The following is a 15,129-nucleotide window of genomic DNA, read 5'->3' as shown; positions in this document are numbered from 1 at the left end:
CGAAACAATAATTTACTCCCAGCGAGATCTAATAGACCTAGTTCAGGGGTTGGTGCTGTGAACCTTCCATTAAAGCTAGTTGTGTCTCACAACTCAAGGGGGCAGTCACAGCCTGTCCTCTAAAGACAACTCTCCTCCTTCACATAAAACTACATGCACTTACCACACATACACCCTTCACTTAAAATTCAAAATAAAAAAATGGCGACTCCAAACCCAGCCTCGAAGTCTCCTTCTGGGGAGGGGATCAGAAATGTCCCCAGGTTAGACTCATCTCTTGATAACGACCCCAGATGTCTTGACATCTCCCTCAACTTTTCCTGCATTAACTTCTGCAACATTCGTGGTCTTAGATTTAATTTTCAATCTGTGGAACACCACCTCTCCTCTACTAAACTTAATCTTTTCCACACCGAAATACAGCTGTCTGAGGTAACTGACAGTAACCTCTTTTCTGTTCCTTCCTACTTTATCTATCCTCATTTTCGCTCCAAAGCTGGATGTTGTGTCTATGTGCGCAACAACTTAACTCTCCTGTCCACGCTCTCGAATCTTCAGAGTTTTCCACCATTTGGCTTTGACTCAGTAGTCACTCTGTGACTAAATTTATCTGTGCTCTCTATCTCTCCCATAAATCCTTTGACTATAGTAAATTGTTTGACTATTTAACTTTCAAAGTGGACAACATTCTGTCCCTCTATCCTTTCACAGAGATTTCCATCCTTGGAGATTTCAATGTTCACCACCAGCTTTGGCTTTCCTCTCCTTTCACTGACCATCCTGGTGAACTAGACTTCAACTTTGTTTTCCTCCATGACCTAGAGGAACTGGTGCAGCACCCTACTTGTATTCCTGACCGTCTTGGAGACACGCCCAACATTCTTGATTTTTTCCTTACCTCTAGATCTTCTGCATATGCTATTATCCTATCTTCTCCGTTGGACACCTCCAATCACAATCTCATTTCTGTATTTTGTCCTATTTCTCCAAATACTCCTCAGTTGCCTCTGGCGTTTTGCCTCTGCCAGTGGGGGGAGGGGACCTGAGGAGGTATTATGCTGATTTTCCCTGGAATGATTACTGTTTCCGTATAAGAGACCCATCTCTGTGTGCTGAACGCATAACAGAGTGATGTTTTCCATGCCCCCACTAGCCTAAATCTTCGGATGGCTTATGGACCTGATGGGGTCCCTCCTATTGTTCTCAAGAACTGTGCTTCCGTGCTTTCACCTTGCCTGGCCAAACTCTTTCAACTATGCCTATCGACTTCTACCTTTCCTTCTTGCCGTAAGTTTGCCTACATTCAGCCTGTTCCTAAAAAGGGTGACCGTTTTAATACGTTAAACTACCGCCCTATATGTTCAATCTCTTGGTTGTCTTAAGTTTTTTAATCTATCCTCAATAGAAAGCTTCTTAATCTGCCACTTCACAATCTTCTATCTGATCGCCAGTATGGCTTCCATCAAGGTCACTTTACTTGTGATTTTCTGGGTTTCCTTACTGAGTCTTAGTCATCCTCTTTTAGAGATTTCGGTGAAACTTACGCTGTCGCGTTAGACATATCGAAAGCTTGGCACGAAGCTTTGATTTCAAAACTGTCCTCCCACTTTTTCTATTCTTCTCTTTGCAACTTTATCTCTAGTTTCCTTTCCGACCATTCTATTGCAGCCGTGGTAGACAGCCACTGTTCTTCTCCTAAATCTATCAACATTGGTGTTACTCAGGATTGTGTCCTATCACCCACTCTCTTTCTATTATTCATTAATGATCTCAACCAAACTTCTTGTTCTATCCACTCCTATCCTGATGATGCAACCCTACATCTTTCCACGCCCTTTCAAAGACAACCAATCCTTCAGAAAGTCATCAGATCACGTAGGGACGCCTCAGGACGCATAACTTCTGATCTTTCTATGATTTCTGATTGGAGCAGAGAAAACTTAGTAGTGTTCAATGCCTCAAAGACTCAATTCCTCCATCTATCAACTCAACACAACCTTCCAGACAACTATCCCCTCTTCTTCAATGACACTCAACTGTCTCCCTCTTCCACACTGAATATCCTTGGCCTGTCACTTGAACATAATCTTAATTGGAAACTTCACATCTCATCTCTTGCTAAAACAGCTTCTATGAAGTTAGGTGTTCTGCGGCGTCTCCGCCAGTTTTTCTCGTCCCTCTAACTGCTAACTCTGTACAAAGGCCATAATCGTCCTTGCATAGAGTACTCTTCGCTCGTTTGAGGGATTCCTCTCACACCGTTTTATTTGATAGGGTGGAATCAAAAGCTTTTAGTCTCATGAACTCCCCTCCTCTGACTGTCTTCTATCTCTTTCTCACTGCCGAAATGTTGCATCTCTTTCTATCATTTATCGCTATTTTCATGCTAACTGCTCTACTGATCTTGCTAACTGCATGCCTCCCCTCCTCCTGCGGCCTCGCTGCATAAGGCTTTCTTCTTCGTCTCATCCCTATTCTTTCCAACTCGCTAATGCATGAGTTAAGCAGTATTCTCAATCTTTCATACCTTTCTCTGGTAAGCTCTGGAACTCCCTGCCTGCTTCTGTATTTCCATCATCCTACGACTTGACTTCTTTTATGAGGGAGGTCTCAGGATATTTGTCCCTGAATTTTGGATAACTCACTTGACTTTTTAAGGGAACTGGCAACCCAGTGGGCCTTTTTATCCATTTTTTGTTGCCCTTGGCCAGTTGCCCTTCCTGCATAAAAAAAAAAAGTAGTAGTTGTAGTGGTAACTGCAGCAGTACTACGTAGTAGAAGCAATAACAATAGCAGCAACCCCTATTACTGAGAACAATCAGAGCTGTTGTAGAAGATGGGAAGATACTTTTATTTTTCTTTCAGTTTCTATATGAAGAGAGAGAGAGAGAGAGAGAGAGAGAGAGAGAGAGAGAGAGAGAGAGAGAGAGAGAGAGAGAGAGAGAGAGAGAGAGAGAGAGAGAGAGAGAGAGAGAGAGAGAGAGAGAGAGAGAGAGCATAAAAGAGATAGGGAGGGAATAAGAGAGGGAGGGAATAAGAGCGGGAGAGAATAAGAGAGAGAGAGAGAGAGAGAGAGAGAGAGAGAGAGAGAGAGAGAGAGAGAGAGAGAGAGAGAGAGAGAGAGAGAGAGAGAGAATATGAATGAGACAGAGAAAAAGAGTTTGGGAGGGGGAAGATGCTTTTATATTTGTTTCCGTTTCATATGAAGAGAGCGGACGTCACCAGAGTAAACGGTTGTAAATATGAGATAGAGCAACAGACAACCTTTCAATGCAACATATCCAAGCACTCTGTGGCTGTGCTTGTTGTTGTTGTTGTTGGTTGCGTGACGCGGGCCTTTGGTCATGGCCTACTGCATTTTTCCTTTTAATCATATTAGGTGTGTTTCCTTGCAGCCTGTTACTGAGGGGAGTCTGACTCGCTCACTCGTGGTGACCGTCAGATACACCCCTCAGTCGCTGTCCGCAAGAAACATCTGTTATGGTGGTGTTTGAATAGGTTTTCACCTTGGCGGTGGGAACTGCAGTGCTAGGATAGCTAATGCGGTCCAATCCGTTTGTTAGATTATGTTTTCTGCCGTTCCTAGATTCCTATTAATGTAGGGTGCTGTTTGGCGGCATTCTGTGAGGTAGTGTGCTAGTGGTGCGTGCGTGTCCTTGTCGCAATGTTGGCATGTATCTGGCAGGTTGTTAGTGATCTCGGAGAGGCATCTGTAGCCAAATTTGAATCTGTAGAGGGCGTTCAGTGTTTTCTTATTAGCGGTTTTGGGAAAGTTGGATGGATTTTTCATTGTGTGTGTATACCAGTTGGAGCTTCTTGATCCTTGTAGTGCATTTCGTTGTACACTATCTTTGATTTGGTCATTGGTTCTTTTCTTGATAATGTTTTTTTAATTGGGAGATACTTCTTTGTAAGTGGGCATTTGCATATGGCAGCTTTAGTGCTTGTTTTGCCATTGTGTCGGCATCTTCGTTCCCTCGGATTCCGACGTGGCTGGGAATCCAGTTCATGGAAACCGTCCTCCCCTGGGCTATGATGTTTCGTGCTATGGCAAGAATTCTTGTTGTGAGGCTGACGTTATCTTTGGGCTTTCTGTGTTTCAGAGCTTGTAGGGCTCCTAGAGAATCAGTGTATATGATTACATTTCTGTTTCTATTGTGGCTGTCTTCAAGGGCTTTCCAGATGGCCACTAGCTCCGCTTGAAGCGTAGAGGAGGCGTCTGTCAGTCTGAAGAGGCCAGTTGTGTGTGGTGAGGTGAAGACTGTTGCAGCCCGAGAGGTGCTGGTGTCGACTGAACCATCGGTTGAAGTATACATCAGCGCCGTCGTTGGTAACTGCCAGTAATGCTCTGTGGGCTTCTGTTAGCAAGGTAGCCCGGTCTAGAGTGTTCTTCGCCCCGGGGAGAGAATGCACGGTGAATGTGATGCAGTCGATTTCCCAGGGTGGGGCTGGCTCGTATGCTTCGTCACAGTCGTCTTTTTGTAAGTGCTGGAAGATGTGGCTGGCTCCTATTTCCTTCAGAATGTCAGCTGTGGCGGAGGCCCAGGTGCGTTTGACGAACAGGCTTCTATCTTGCGCCAGAGCTTGCTTAAAAGAGATGGCTGACTTGTCTGCTTAGTGCTTATGATGGTGATTCCAGACTTACTGCCAGGTGGGTAGGACATTTTTCCCTGAGTGCGAGTGGCACATGCGCATTAGGGGCAGGGTTGCCACTCCTAGGCTTTTTGGACAAGATCTTGGCTTTTTTACATAGACCTTGTCGGCTTATCTTTTTTTCTTATAAAATGTGAAAATCTTGGCTTTTTGGGACATTCTCAACTTCAGCACTGAAAATGTCCTTACTTTCCTGTTCTTGCCCCCGTATCTTGGCCCATCATTCCTGAAAAAAAACTGTCTGCACCAGAGAGAGAGAGAGAGAGAGAGAGAGAGAGAGAGAGAGAGAGAGAGAGAGAGAGAGAGAGAGAGAGAGAGAGACCCCCTCCCAGGCTCCCACCCCAACCCCCTTCCCCCGCTGGGATTCGACATGACGGGGCGGGACGAGTTCGGGACAGGAACTATACGTGTCGAACCGCCGCACCTCATGAGTGGGTGAGACCGTGACGACACGTATTCAGTTCGTATTTAGCCCCTCTGATCGTTGGATGTGCATTTAAGTCCGTCTTGTTTCAGGTCAAACTTGCATTATATTAATTAATTGATAATATGAGTGATATAGAGGAACTTAGTGACAGTGATAGGGAGGTAACCAGTGGCCCTAGTGGAGCTAGTACACCACCAAAAAAGAAAATGAAAATATGGTACAAGCAAGCAGTGCGACAAGAATGGCTAAAGGATGATGAATTCAAAGACTGGCTTAAAATTGATCCTGAAGATAAACACACAGCTATTTGCACAGTGTGTGACACCAAGTTGAAAACTGCAATAAATTTAAGCTTAAAACCCACAAATTTCCAACAAACATGTGAAAAACTATGAGGCAAAGAAAAATGCCACGGTGATTGATACGTTTATCAAGAAGAAAAATGAAAATGATCTTCCAAGTGACGTAAGTAAAGCTGAACTTTTGCTCTCTGCATTCATGGCAGAGCATGGGACACCATTTAAGCAAACAGATCATTTGATACAAGTATTAAAAAAGATGTTTCCCAAATGTGAAATAGCTCAGAGTATGTCTTTGAAGAAGACTAAAGCCTCATATGTAATGAGGGATGGTATTGCTCTTGAGGAACGTGAAGAAATTGCTAAAATATGTAAGGAAAATGCGTTTTCTCTACTAATTGATGAGAGCACAGATATATCTGTATCCCAGATCCTTGCAGTAATGGTGAGGTATTTTGATCAAAAGAAAGGTAAAGTTTGTGATGTATTACTTGATATTGTTGAGGTTCAAGATGCCAGTGGTGAAGGCTTGTTTACGGCTGTTAAGAATTTGCTTGCAAGCAAAGATATATCTCTCCAAAATATAATTGGCTTTGCCAGTGATAACTGCTCAGCCATGTTGGGCACAAATAATGGGTTCCAAGCCTTTCTAAAACATGAAGTGCCATCGGTATTCATTTTAGGATGTACATGTCACTCCTTTGCGCTCTGTGCGCATTTGCCTTCCTTTTTGGAGCAGTTTTTAAGAGATGTCTGTTGCTATTTCGCTCGAAGTAGTAAGCGTAATCATCAATTTCAACTAATACAGGATATCGTGCACAGTCCAAAACATCGAATGCTTAAGATGTCACAGATAAGGTGGCTGTCCAGAGGACAAGTTATCACAAGGATAATAGAGCAGTGGGATGCCCTGAAACTCTTTTTTGAAGCTGAGATGAGAACGGAATCTGTGAAATTCGACGGTGCAGGAGAAATATACAAGACTCTGGTAAATTGTGGCACTAAACATATGCTTCTATTTTTTAATTACATCATTGGCAAAGTAGAAAAGATGAATCTGGAATTTCAGTCTGAATATTTCAGACTGGGATCGCTGTATGCTATAATTGCAGATGAGTACAGAAGTATACTTGCCATGTTTATCAAAGAAGATGTGGTACTAACTAAAAAACTTGATGATATTGATCCCTGTGACAATTCTCTGTACAAGAATCTAGAAGACATTAATTTGGGTGGTCGATGCCAGGCACATCTGTTGAGAGAACCAATAGCAGACAAAGGAGTAAAGAAAAGGTTCTTGTTAGATTGTCAAAAATTTCTAGTGGAGCTGTGTAAGCAGATTAAAAAGAGATTTCCCCTTGCAGAAGACTGTGTACTGGCTAAGCTGCAGGTTATTGAACCCAAAGAATCTCTAAACCCAAACAGACGTGTCAAGTCAATTGTTAAGCTTGCAATACACTTCCCAACTCTTGTTATGGAAGAAGATTATGATGATTTGGAAAATCAGTGGCAAGACCTACTTACAGCAAAAGAAAGTTTGAGAGACATGAGTGACAAGGCAACTTCATTCTGGCAAGAAATACTAACTGTCAAAGATGGCAATAATCATGTGAAGTATCACTTGCTTTCAAAATTAATGTGTGGCTTATTAGCCTTACCCCATTCCTCTGCTTGCGTAGAGAGAGTATTTTCAATGGTAAACATAATTAAAACTAAGCAAGCAAACAGACTTCAAGCAGAGGCAGTTGCAGATCGATTACTTGCTAAACAAGCCATTTCACGTCATGGAGGAGAATGTTACGCATGGAAACCATCCCCATCACTCATCAGTGATGTAAAAACTGGCAAGTGTCACCAACGTTATGTCCAGAGAACTAGTCAACATGATGAGGCAACTCTGCATAGTTGGGAGCCTGACGATGTAGATAACCCACCCCTTCCAATCTTCCTTAAATAATGTGGAACCATAGAAAAAACATTTTGATGCAGCTGCAACAGAAAAAGTAAAAGAAAAACCGCTTTTTTTAGTTGCTTTGCGTTTTTTTTTTTTTTTTTTTTTGTTGCGTTGCGTTTTTTGTTTTTTTGTTTTTTGCATTTTTTTTAAGTTAAGACAAAATCAAGAAAAGAAAAGAAAAGAGAAAAGAAAGAATGAAGAAGAAGAAGAAAAAGGAAAAAAGAAAATACATCAATGCGGTGCCGTTACAAAGGCAACACCCTACAATATCATCATCATCATGTATTTATGGATGAGGTAAGATCCATTTTTGTGGTATTATTGATGTTGGCGTATAATTCTAAGTGTTATTTACGATCCAGACAATCTTGGCTTTTTTTTGCCAATCTTGGCTTTTTTTACAGGGTAATCTTGGCTTTTAATATTTTTGTGAGTGGCAACCCTGATTAGGGGTGGTACACGATTTTAGTCATTTTACAGTGAACACGATTTTAAGCTACACCGCCCTGACAAGAGGCTCAAGGGAATATAAAATTCTAATGCTTCCGTAATGATTCAATACAACTGAAGTTTAGTATTGTCTGAGCACCTCTGAGGCGCCCAAATCGTTGTGGGCCTGTGTTTGACCGCAAGTAGTATTTTTATTTATTTTTATGTAAGAAGGGAAAACTGATCAAGGGCAACATAAAACGAAAAAAAAAAAAAAAACCAACCTAGTTGTCAGTCCACTTGCAGGTCCAAAAGAGGTAACCAAAATAAAGGGAAATGAGGGGACAAATGGCGTGAAAATTATTGACCCTGAGATATTTCAGTCCAGTCAGTCGCTAAGTAAAGGGCTAAAGGCTGCTGCCATCACAGCCCCTTGGGAAAAACTCCTATTATCTTGTCTTTCTGTTGTCACGGTTATTAGACTTTCCAGCTTTCCTTTCCTAAAAGTAAGTTCGTTTAGTGCCTTGTGGAACTCATCATGGTCAATCTTATATAGTAGTTATTAAACTCGGGCGTCGGCTCTAGACAGTTAAATAAATAGTGTTACGAGAAAGAAAGAAGAGAAAAGATATAGCCTATTGCAACACCAGAAATAGAATAGGGATGAGAGGCAAGCGTAGCCTAGTTCCTCACGTTTCAGTAAGATCTGCAGCACCTAAAGGCTGTCATTCCCATGACAATTTCACCCACTTTCCATTATCCCTTTGTTTTGAGAGTCACAAAGTAGATTGCCCGAGAGAGGAACAACGCCACCGTTAAGTCAACATCGTCTCAGGTCTCATAGAAAGTCTGTTGTAGGCTCCTCGTAGATTATTTTTAAAGATTGTCATTCCTTTCGTGTGAGTTGCCGTTTACGAGGAATTCCCGTCTGTGTACTGTACCGCCTCTTTCCCTGACTTCGCTCTGAAAGGTGGGTTTACATGTCAATATGCGACTGAAATTGCAAGTCAGTTGGGTTTCTGACTGCATATCGGTGCAAAATGAGCCCAACATGTTGGTCTCGTTCGGTCGATTTGCGACTTTGTTTACGTTGTAACGTCAAGGAGAAAGATTTGAAAATGTGTCGATGTAGCAGTGATGTTAACTTTTCTAGCCCACATTGTCGTACCGAACCACCAGAATTATCGTATTTTGCCTAATATTATCGTACATCCAAAGGAAAAATAATATACACATCAGAACTGCATTATACACTGTATTGAAGATTTCATTAATTTTCATTCATTTTCATATGCAAATGACATACTACACATACAAAGGTTACACAAAGGTGTGTGTGTGTGTGTGTGTGTGTGTGTGTGTATATATATATATATATATATATATATATATATATATATATATATATATATATATATATATATATATATATATATATATATATAATGAAAACTGTATATTGATAAAAGCTTACGTACAGTGTCAATGTGCATGTATCTCCAAGGGGTCAACGTATCAGTCAACCGTCAGTCCATCACTCTCCGCAACACAACCTACAGTCCAGGGTTGCCAGGTCCCGCAATATTTCATTGGCTGCTGTGCTCATGATTTTTGGCATTTTATGGCAATTTTTTTTTCGAAAATGGCAGAGTTTATGGCACTTATCAAGGGAAAGAGAAAATTAAAATAAAAAATTACAATCCTTTATTTAAAATAAATATTAAATCTTTTCAAATTATAAAAAAAAAAACTTTACCTGTTTAAAAGCGATAATCCTTTATTGAAAATAATGCTACTGTTTTGGGCTGATATTAACACACACACACACACACACACACACACACACACACACACACACACACACACACACACACACACACACACACACACACACTTATTCCTGCAAAATTTCAGAAATTAATTCAACATCATCAAATGTATCAACATCATCTTCATTTGTATCATGTGCATACATACTTGAATTGAATCTATTTACCATCTCTTCTGTTACAACAAAATCCTTGCAACAAAAATTATTCAACATCAGGTCTACAAAAGTTCCTTAATTAACCTGACACACAAATCACGAGGAATATTGTTCCTCTTCAGTAGCTTCTGATATCTTACCTTGAAATTCTTTCATCCAGTACCCTGATAAAGGTTTCGTTTTCGGCATACCGATGATCAACAGTGACACAGCCGTAGGAAAGCCTTGACATCCAATAAGAAACTGAGTAGATCGAGTCAGTCAACCCTCCTCTCCTGGGGCTCATACATGTTCTATACGCGAATGACGCGATACGGGTATGATTTTTGGTTCCAGTCATATACACGCAATTGTAATTTTTGGCATTTCATGGCAACTCTGCGACAAAGATTGGCATTTTATGGCACCATTATACTACTGCCAAAGAAAAAAGGCATATTTTCGAAAAATGTTAAATTTATGGCAAAAAATGCCATTTTTGGCACGTTCTGGCAACCCTGACCTACACTGGAAAACCGTTATTATTTATTTCTTTATTTATTGTTGCCCATTACTGCCACATAATGAGAATGTTTTGTTTTTTCATACCGTTATACGTCAAATAGAACATATGATAAGAGAAGGAAAACTCGCCCTTCACCATACTAACACTAAGAGTCACACTAATAAGATCATTTTGTCACTTGACACTGACTGTGACTGACAGCGTCTCTCTCCTTTTTCCTTCCCTCCCCAGTCCCCAGCCCCTCTCTCGCTCTGAAATGTTGGCATCGATATTTTTTTCTTTACACAATTATTACAGTACCTTATCACAAATATAAAAAAAAAAAAAAAATACTTTGCCACTCAATTATCGTATATTGGTGTATGATTCTTACCTATGTATCGTACATCGTACAAACAGCCATATTATCGTACAAATACGATAATTATCGTACAATTAACATCACTGCGATGTAGAGAAGATTTTGAAGTTGGTGAGGGAAAAAGCAAATCTGGGATGCCCATCTGGGACGTTGAAAGTGAATTCTATAGCAAAAAAAAAAAAAAAAAAAATCCCACTTTAGGGTTTTGTTGGAGGTGAGGATTGAATATTTGTGATGATTTGATTTGATCGCAATCGTCATCGTCACCAGAGGAAGACATCTTGTTGAGTAGTTGTTTATATTCACTTCCCGCCTACCTACCAGCCGTTACTTCCCACTCCCAGTCTCTATGTGTGAACGTGTTCCGACTAGAAGGGCGTGGTCCGACTAGAAGGGCTCAGCTGATACCTCTAACGACTTGCAATTTCAGTCACATATGAACCCGCCTCAATTAAGGCGCAATATGGATGACAATAATACTATTGGCACGTCCCAGCACCCCAGACCGGCACCATTGAGAGATAATTCACGTTATTCGGTCAGAATAACTTCTTTTATATTCTGCTGTGAAAGGCGGTAGATCCCCGTCATTTACACGTAGAGTCCTCCAGAGTGAGTTGAGAGGCTACATTGGTCAGTTGAGAGACTATATTGGTGAGTGGCATAAAGATATAACAAACTGGGACTCCCTGGCGCGGATAAATTCTGTTGTGTATTAGTATTTTGGTGGAGGAAGCTGGAACTACCAGCCATTTTGTATGCAATCTGAGTGGGGTCGTATTTTTGTCGTGCTTTGTACAGTAAATCCTATTGCTTCCCTCACATGTGTAGGCTTGGGCCGAGAGGATCAAATCTGTGTGTTGGCTGTTGTGTAGCGGCATGTGCATTCTCCTCGGTTCTAGCAAGATTAGGGAAATGATCTAGTCATCTGCATGGGAGATTGTGAATGACACTTCAACTAATGGGTTGTATTTTTTTTTTTTTTTTTTATCGTAGGTGCATGATTTGTCTCAGTTGCCTGTCATTCTCAGGAGAATGGCAGCTCATAGCACATTACAATCCTCATAATCATATGTTGTGTACTGTAAATGTCTCACCTTAGAAATGTCTGATGATTCCTTTCGATCGAGGAATGATGTCAACGTGTTAATATTTTCCGCCATGTTGGTTGGTAAAACAAGGTGGTGACCTCTTTTCGATATATATATATATATATATATATATATATATATATATATATATATATATATATATATATATATATATATATTTTGATAGCACAAAAAGATTGGCCAAGACCAGAGGCAGCCCTTAAAATTAAGAGGGACCGAGCATGGGTTATGACTATTTTGTTGATTACTGCAGGAAGCTATAGAAGCCCCTGGAAGCATATTTTTTAGCCCTACACCAGAATATTGAAGTGACAGTGCAGGGAAAGCTAATCCACCTGATTCAGTTATACTTAACAGGGAGAGTCTGTGGTCGTAACAATTGTTAGTCCAGAGGCGGTCCTGGCTAGTTTGCAGCCTGGGTGAATAATCCATTGGCGCCCCTCCCCTCTTCCCCTTCCCACGGGGAAGGGGAAGAGGATATGGTATTGTAATAATGCAGAGGTGTCCGTCTATTCCCCGCCCCCCATCCCCCTTGCTTTTCCTCTGAGTGACACACTCTCTCTCTCTCTCTCTCTCTCTCTCTCTCTCTCTCTCTCTCTCTCTCTCTCTCTCTCTCTCTCTCTGCAGCAGCAAGTTGATCCCCTTTTCCCCTCCCCCCTCACCTTTTCTGACACACACATACATAACCTGTATAACTCTCAGCAACAAGTTGATGTGGTAATAGGGGTGCATCACCACCCACTGCACCAACTTGACGTGGAAATGAGCGATATTAGTTTAGAAAAACAGGCGAATTTTTTTTTCTCTAGGCTTTTTTTTTTTTTTTTTTTTTATTGAGGGCGCTCGTGCGCCCCCAAAATGATTGCGTCCTGAGCGGTCGCCCTCATTGCCCATAGCAAAAATCGGCTCTGTGTTAGTCAGATAAAGAGACATAGCCTTGGTGAACAGGTAGATAGAAGATAGAGTGATAAACTGACATAGATGTACGGTTTGTAGTTGTGGTGGTAGTAGTAGTAGTAGTAGTAGCAGCAGCAGCAGCAGCAGCAGCAGCAGCAGCAGCAGCAGTAATACAGTGGTAGTAACAGTAACTGTTACCATAATTATGAAGGAGCTGTACTTGTAGATTAAGATGCGTACTATTCTTAGAAAGTCATATTAACCTACTCTCTGTTCACATGTGGCACACTCCTGGTAGGGCAAGTGTACGTGACGGCGGTGGGCAGTTTGTCATTCAGTCTCAGCACACTGCCGCTCTTCATGGAGATGGCCATCGACCTGGTGTACCCCTCACCAGAGCTGCTAGTGACTGCTGTGATGATCGCCGCGGACAACGTGACGGGGATGGTTTTCCTGTTCCTCTTCCATATTCCCGATTCATGTAAGGTCTCATCTCTATCCCTCCACTGCCTCATTTCTTCCTTTTTAATACTTTTCTGGAATTTGAACTTATTACTTTTTGTACTTTCCTGATTATGCCTCTTCTGTTAATGCCCCATGACACATAATGACATACTGTATAGTTTCCCTTGTACCTTGTTTTATTTTGACGCCATTTCCTCTGCAGTGCACCTGTGGACGACATACACGCTGACGCTGTGCAGCTCCATCACCATCGTGCCGCTGGTGGCCGTCTCCTTCCCCACCACAAGGATGACCATTGACACTGACTAACGCACTAACTCTATTCTTTGTCACACACACACACACACACACACACACACACACACACACACACACACACACACACACACACACACACACACACACACAGAATTACTCTTGTGGTATGTACTGTATACTTAGGACTTAATCACAAGAGCAACTTTGATTTTACGCACACAGATATGATTGTCTGTGTTCAAGCAGGTGAGGATCTCACTAACTACACTACAAGCGGGAGAGACAGGATAGCAAAATTAGGATAATTTGATGGATATGATTGTCATGATAATGATCTGTTATTATTAATACTATTAAGGGCATTATTATTATTCTTATTAATAATATTGTTATTGTTACTATTATTATTATTATTATTATTATTATTATTATTATTATTATTATTATTATTATTATTATTATTATTACTATTATTATTATTATCATTATTATTATTATTATTATTATTATTATTATTATTATTATTATTATTATTATTATTATTATTATTATTATTATTATTATTATTATTATTATTATTATTATTATTATTATTATTATTATTATTATTATTATTATTATCATTATTATCATTACTAGGAGTAGTGATAATGATAATAGTGGTTAATGTATTTTGTCGTCGTCGTCGTCGTTGTTTTAAACATTGTATTTTGTTGTCATATAATACTTCTAAAGTACTGATGCATTGAAAGATGAGGCAACTCAGGTATTGAGAAGCTGGGTAACCAACACCAGTTCAGGCCATTGATGAGTGAAAAACTAAAATCAGATGCATTTCACTTTTTTTTTTTTTATACAATGTGGGCTTTTCACGGGAATTTATGGGCTAAAGGTGATACTTTTTCGGGTACCACCTATCTGAAAGCCCACCCGCTAGGAAACCGTTGCCCCGAGTGAGGAAGCCCAACCTACACTCGGACCGTGGACAGGATTCGAACCCGTGCGCTTGGAGACCCCTCGGACCCCAAAGCGCGCATGGTTCCACTGCACCACGGCGTACATGAGATAGCTCATGTACTGGTTGTATTTTTCACACTGGTGATTGTTCTGGAGCAGTGGTTCCCAACCAGGGGTCCATGGAAGAATTTCAAGGGGTCCATAGAGATTCTACTTATTTTTTTATTTATTATACTGGAATTAGGAGATATGCGGCTCTGAATAAAATTCATACTACTGTACACAATCCTTAAAACTGAATGCTAGAATTGCTCTAAATTAGCTAACGGTATCAGGGGTGTCAAACTCACGGCCCACGTGACAAATTTGGCCCTTGGGATGGTCATGAGTGGTCCGCTTAACCTATTTCGTTGTAGGGGTCCACAGGTGAAAAAGTGACTGGAAAAGGGGGAACGGGACAAAAAAGGTTGGGAACCACTGCTCTGGAGGGAACGACAAGCTGTCCCAAGACTTTATCTGATACGGAGAAAGGCCGAACGAACCATCTCTGCCTCAAAGCTGATGCTGCGTTGATAATGGACGAGGGAGAGAAGAGTCTTGGCACAGTATTGTTGAAGATAAGGAGCAGAAGATAATTGTGTAGTATGTTAGCATTTAATGAGTACAAAGTCTTAAGTAATAGATAGATGCATAGACAGATAGACAGACATATAGATAGATAGATAGAAAGAAACTTATTTCTAAATGTTTCATCATCTATGTAAAACTTCTCAGCTTCATGAACATACTCCTTTCTGATGATATTGGTATATGTGAGACACGTGT

At 40.8% G+C, this 15,129-nt stretch overlaps 1 protein-coding gene and 1 long non-coding RNA gene across 3 annotated transcripts in view; one reads left to right on the top strand and one right to left on the bottom strand.

Annotated features, from left to right (window-relative positions):
• LOC123515056 (solute carrier family 49 member 4 homolog) overlaps positions 1–13,724 on the top strand; it is a 34,783-nt gene extending 21,059 nt beyond the window's left edge. For both annotated transcript variants that reach the window (XM_045273449.1, XM_045273448.1), the window contains 2 exons: positions 12,923–13,105; positions 13,292–13,724. In XM_045273449.1, coding sequence (XP_045129384.1) covers positions 12,923–13,105; positions 13,292–13,398 — 290 coding nt within the window. In that variant the 3' untranslated portion in view covers positions 13,399–13,724. The remainder of the gene's footprint in view (positions 1–12,922; positions 13,106–13,291) is intronic.
• Positions 8,582–10,299, bottom strand: LOC123515058. Its single transcript, XR_006677749.1, has 3 exons — positions 10,252–10,299; positions 9,241–9,315; positions 8,582–8,957 (listed from the first exon to the last, which is right to left on the bottom strand). It is a non-coding gene; the product is annotated as an uncharacterized LOC123515058 (long non-coding RNA).
• Positions 13,725–15,129: the final 1,405 nt, after the last annotated feature.

This window comes from Portunus trituberculatus, chromosome 38 (assembly GCF_017591435.1).
Source record: "Portunus trituberculatus isolate SZX2019 chromosome 38, ASM1759143v1, whole genome shotgun sequence".
Taxonomy (NCBI): Eukaryota; Metazoa; Arthropoda; class Malacostraca; order Decapoda; family Portunidae; genus Portunus; species Portunus trituberculatus.
Note: the sequence above shows the minus strand (reverse complement) of the source record. Positions and strands in the feature narration are given on the sequence as shown.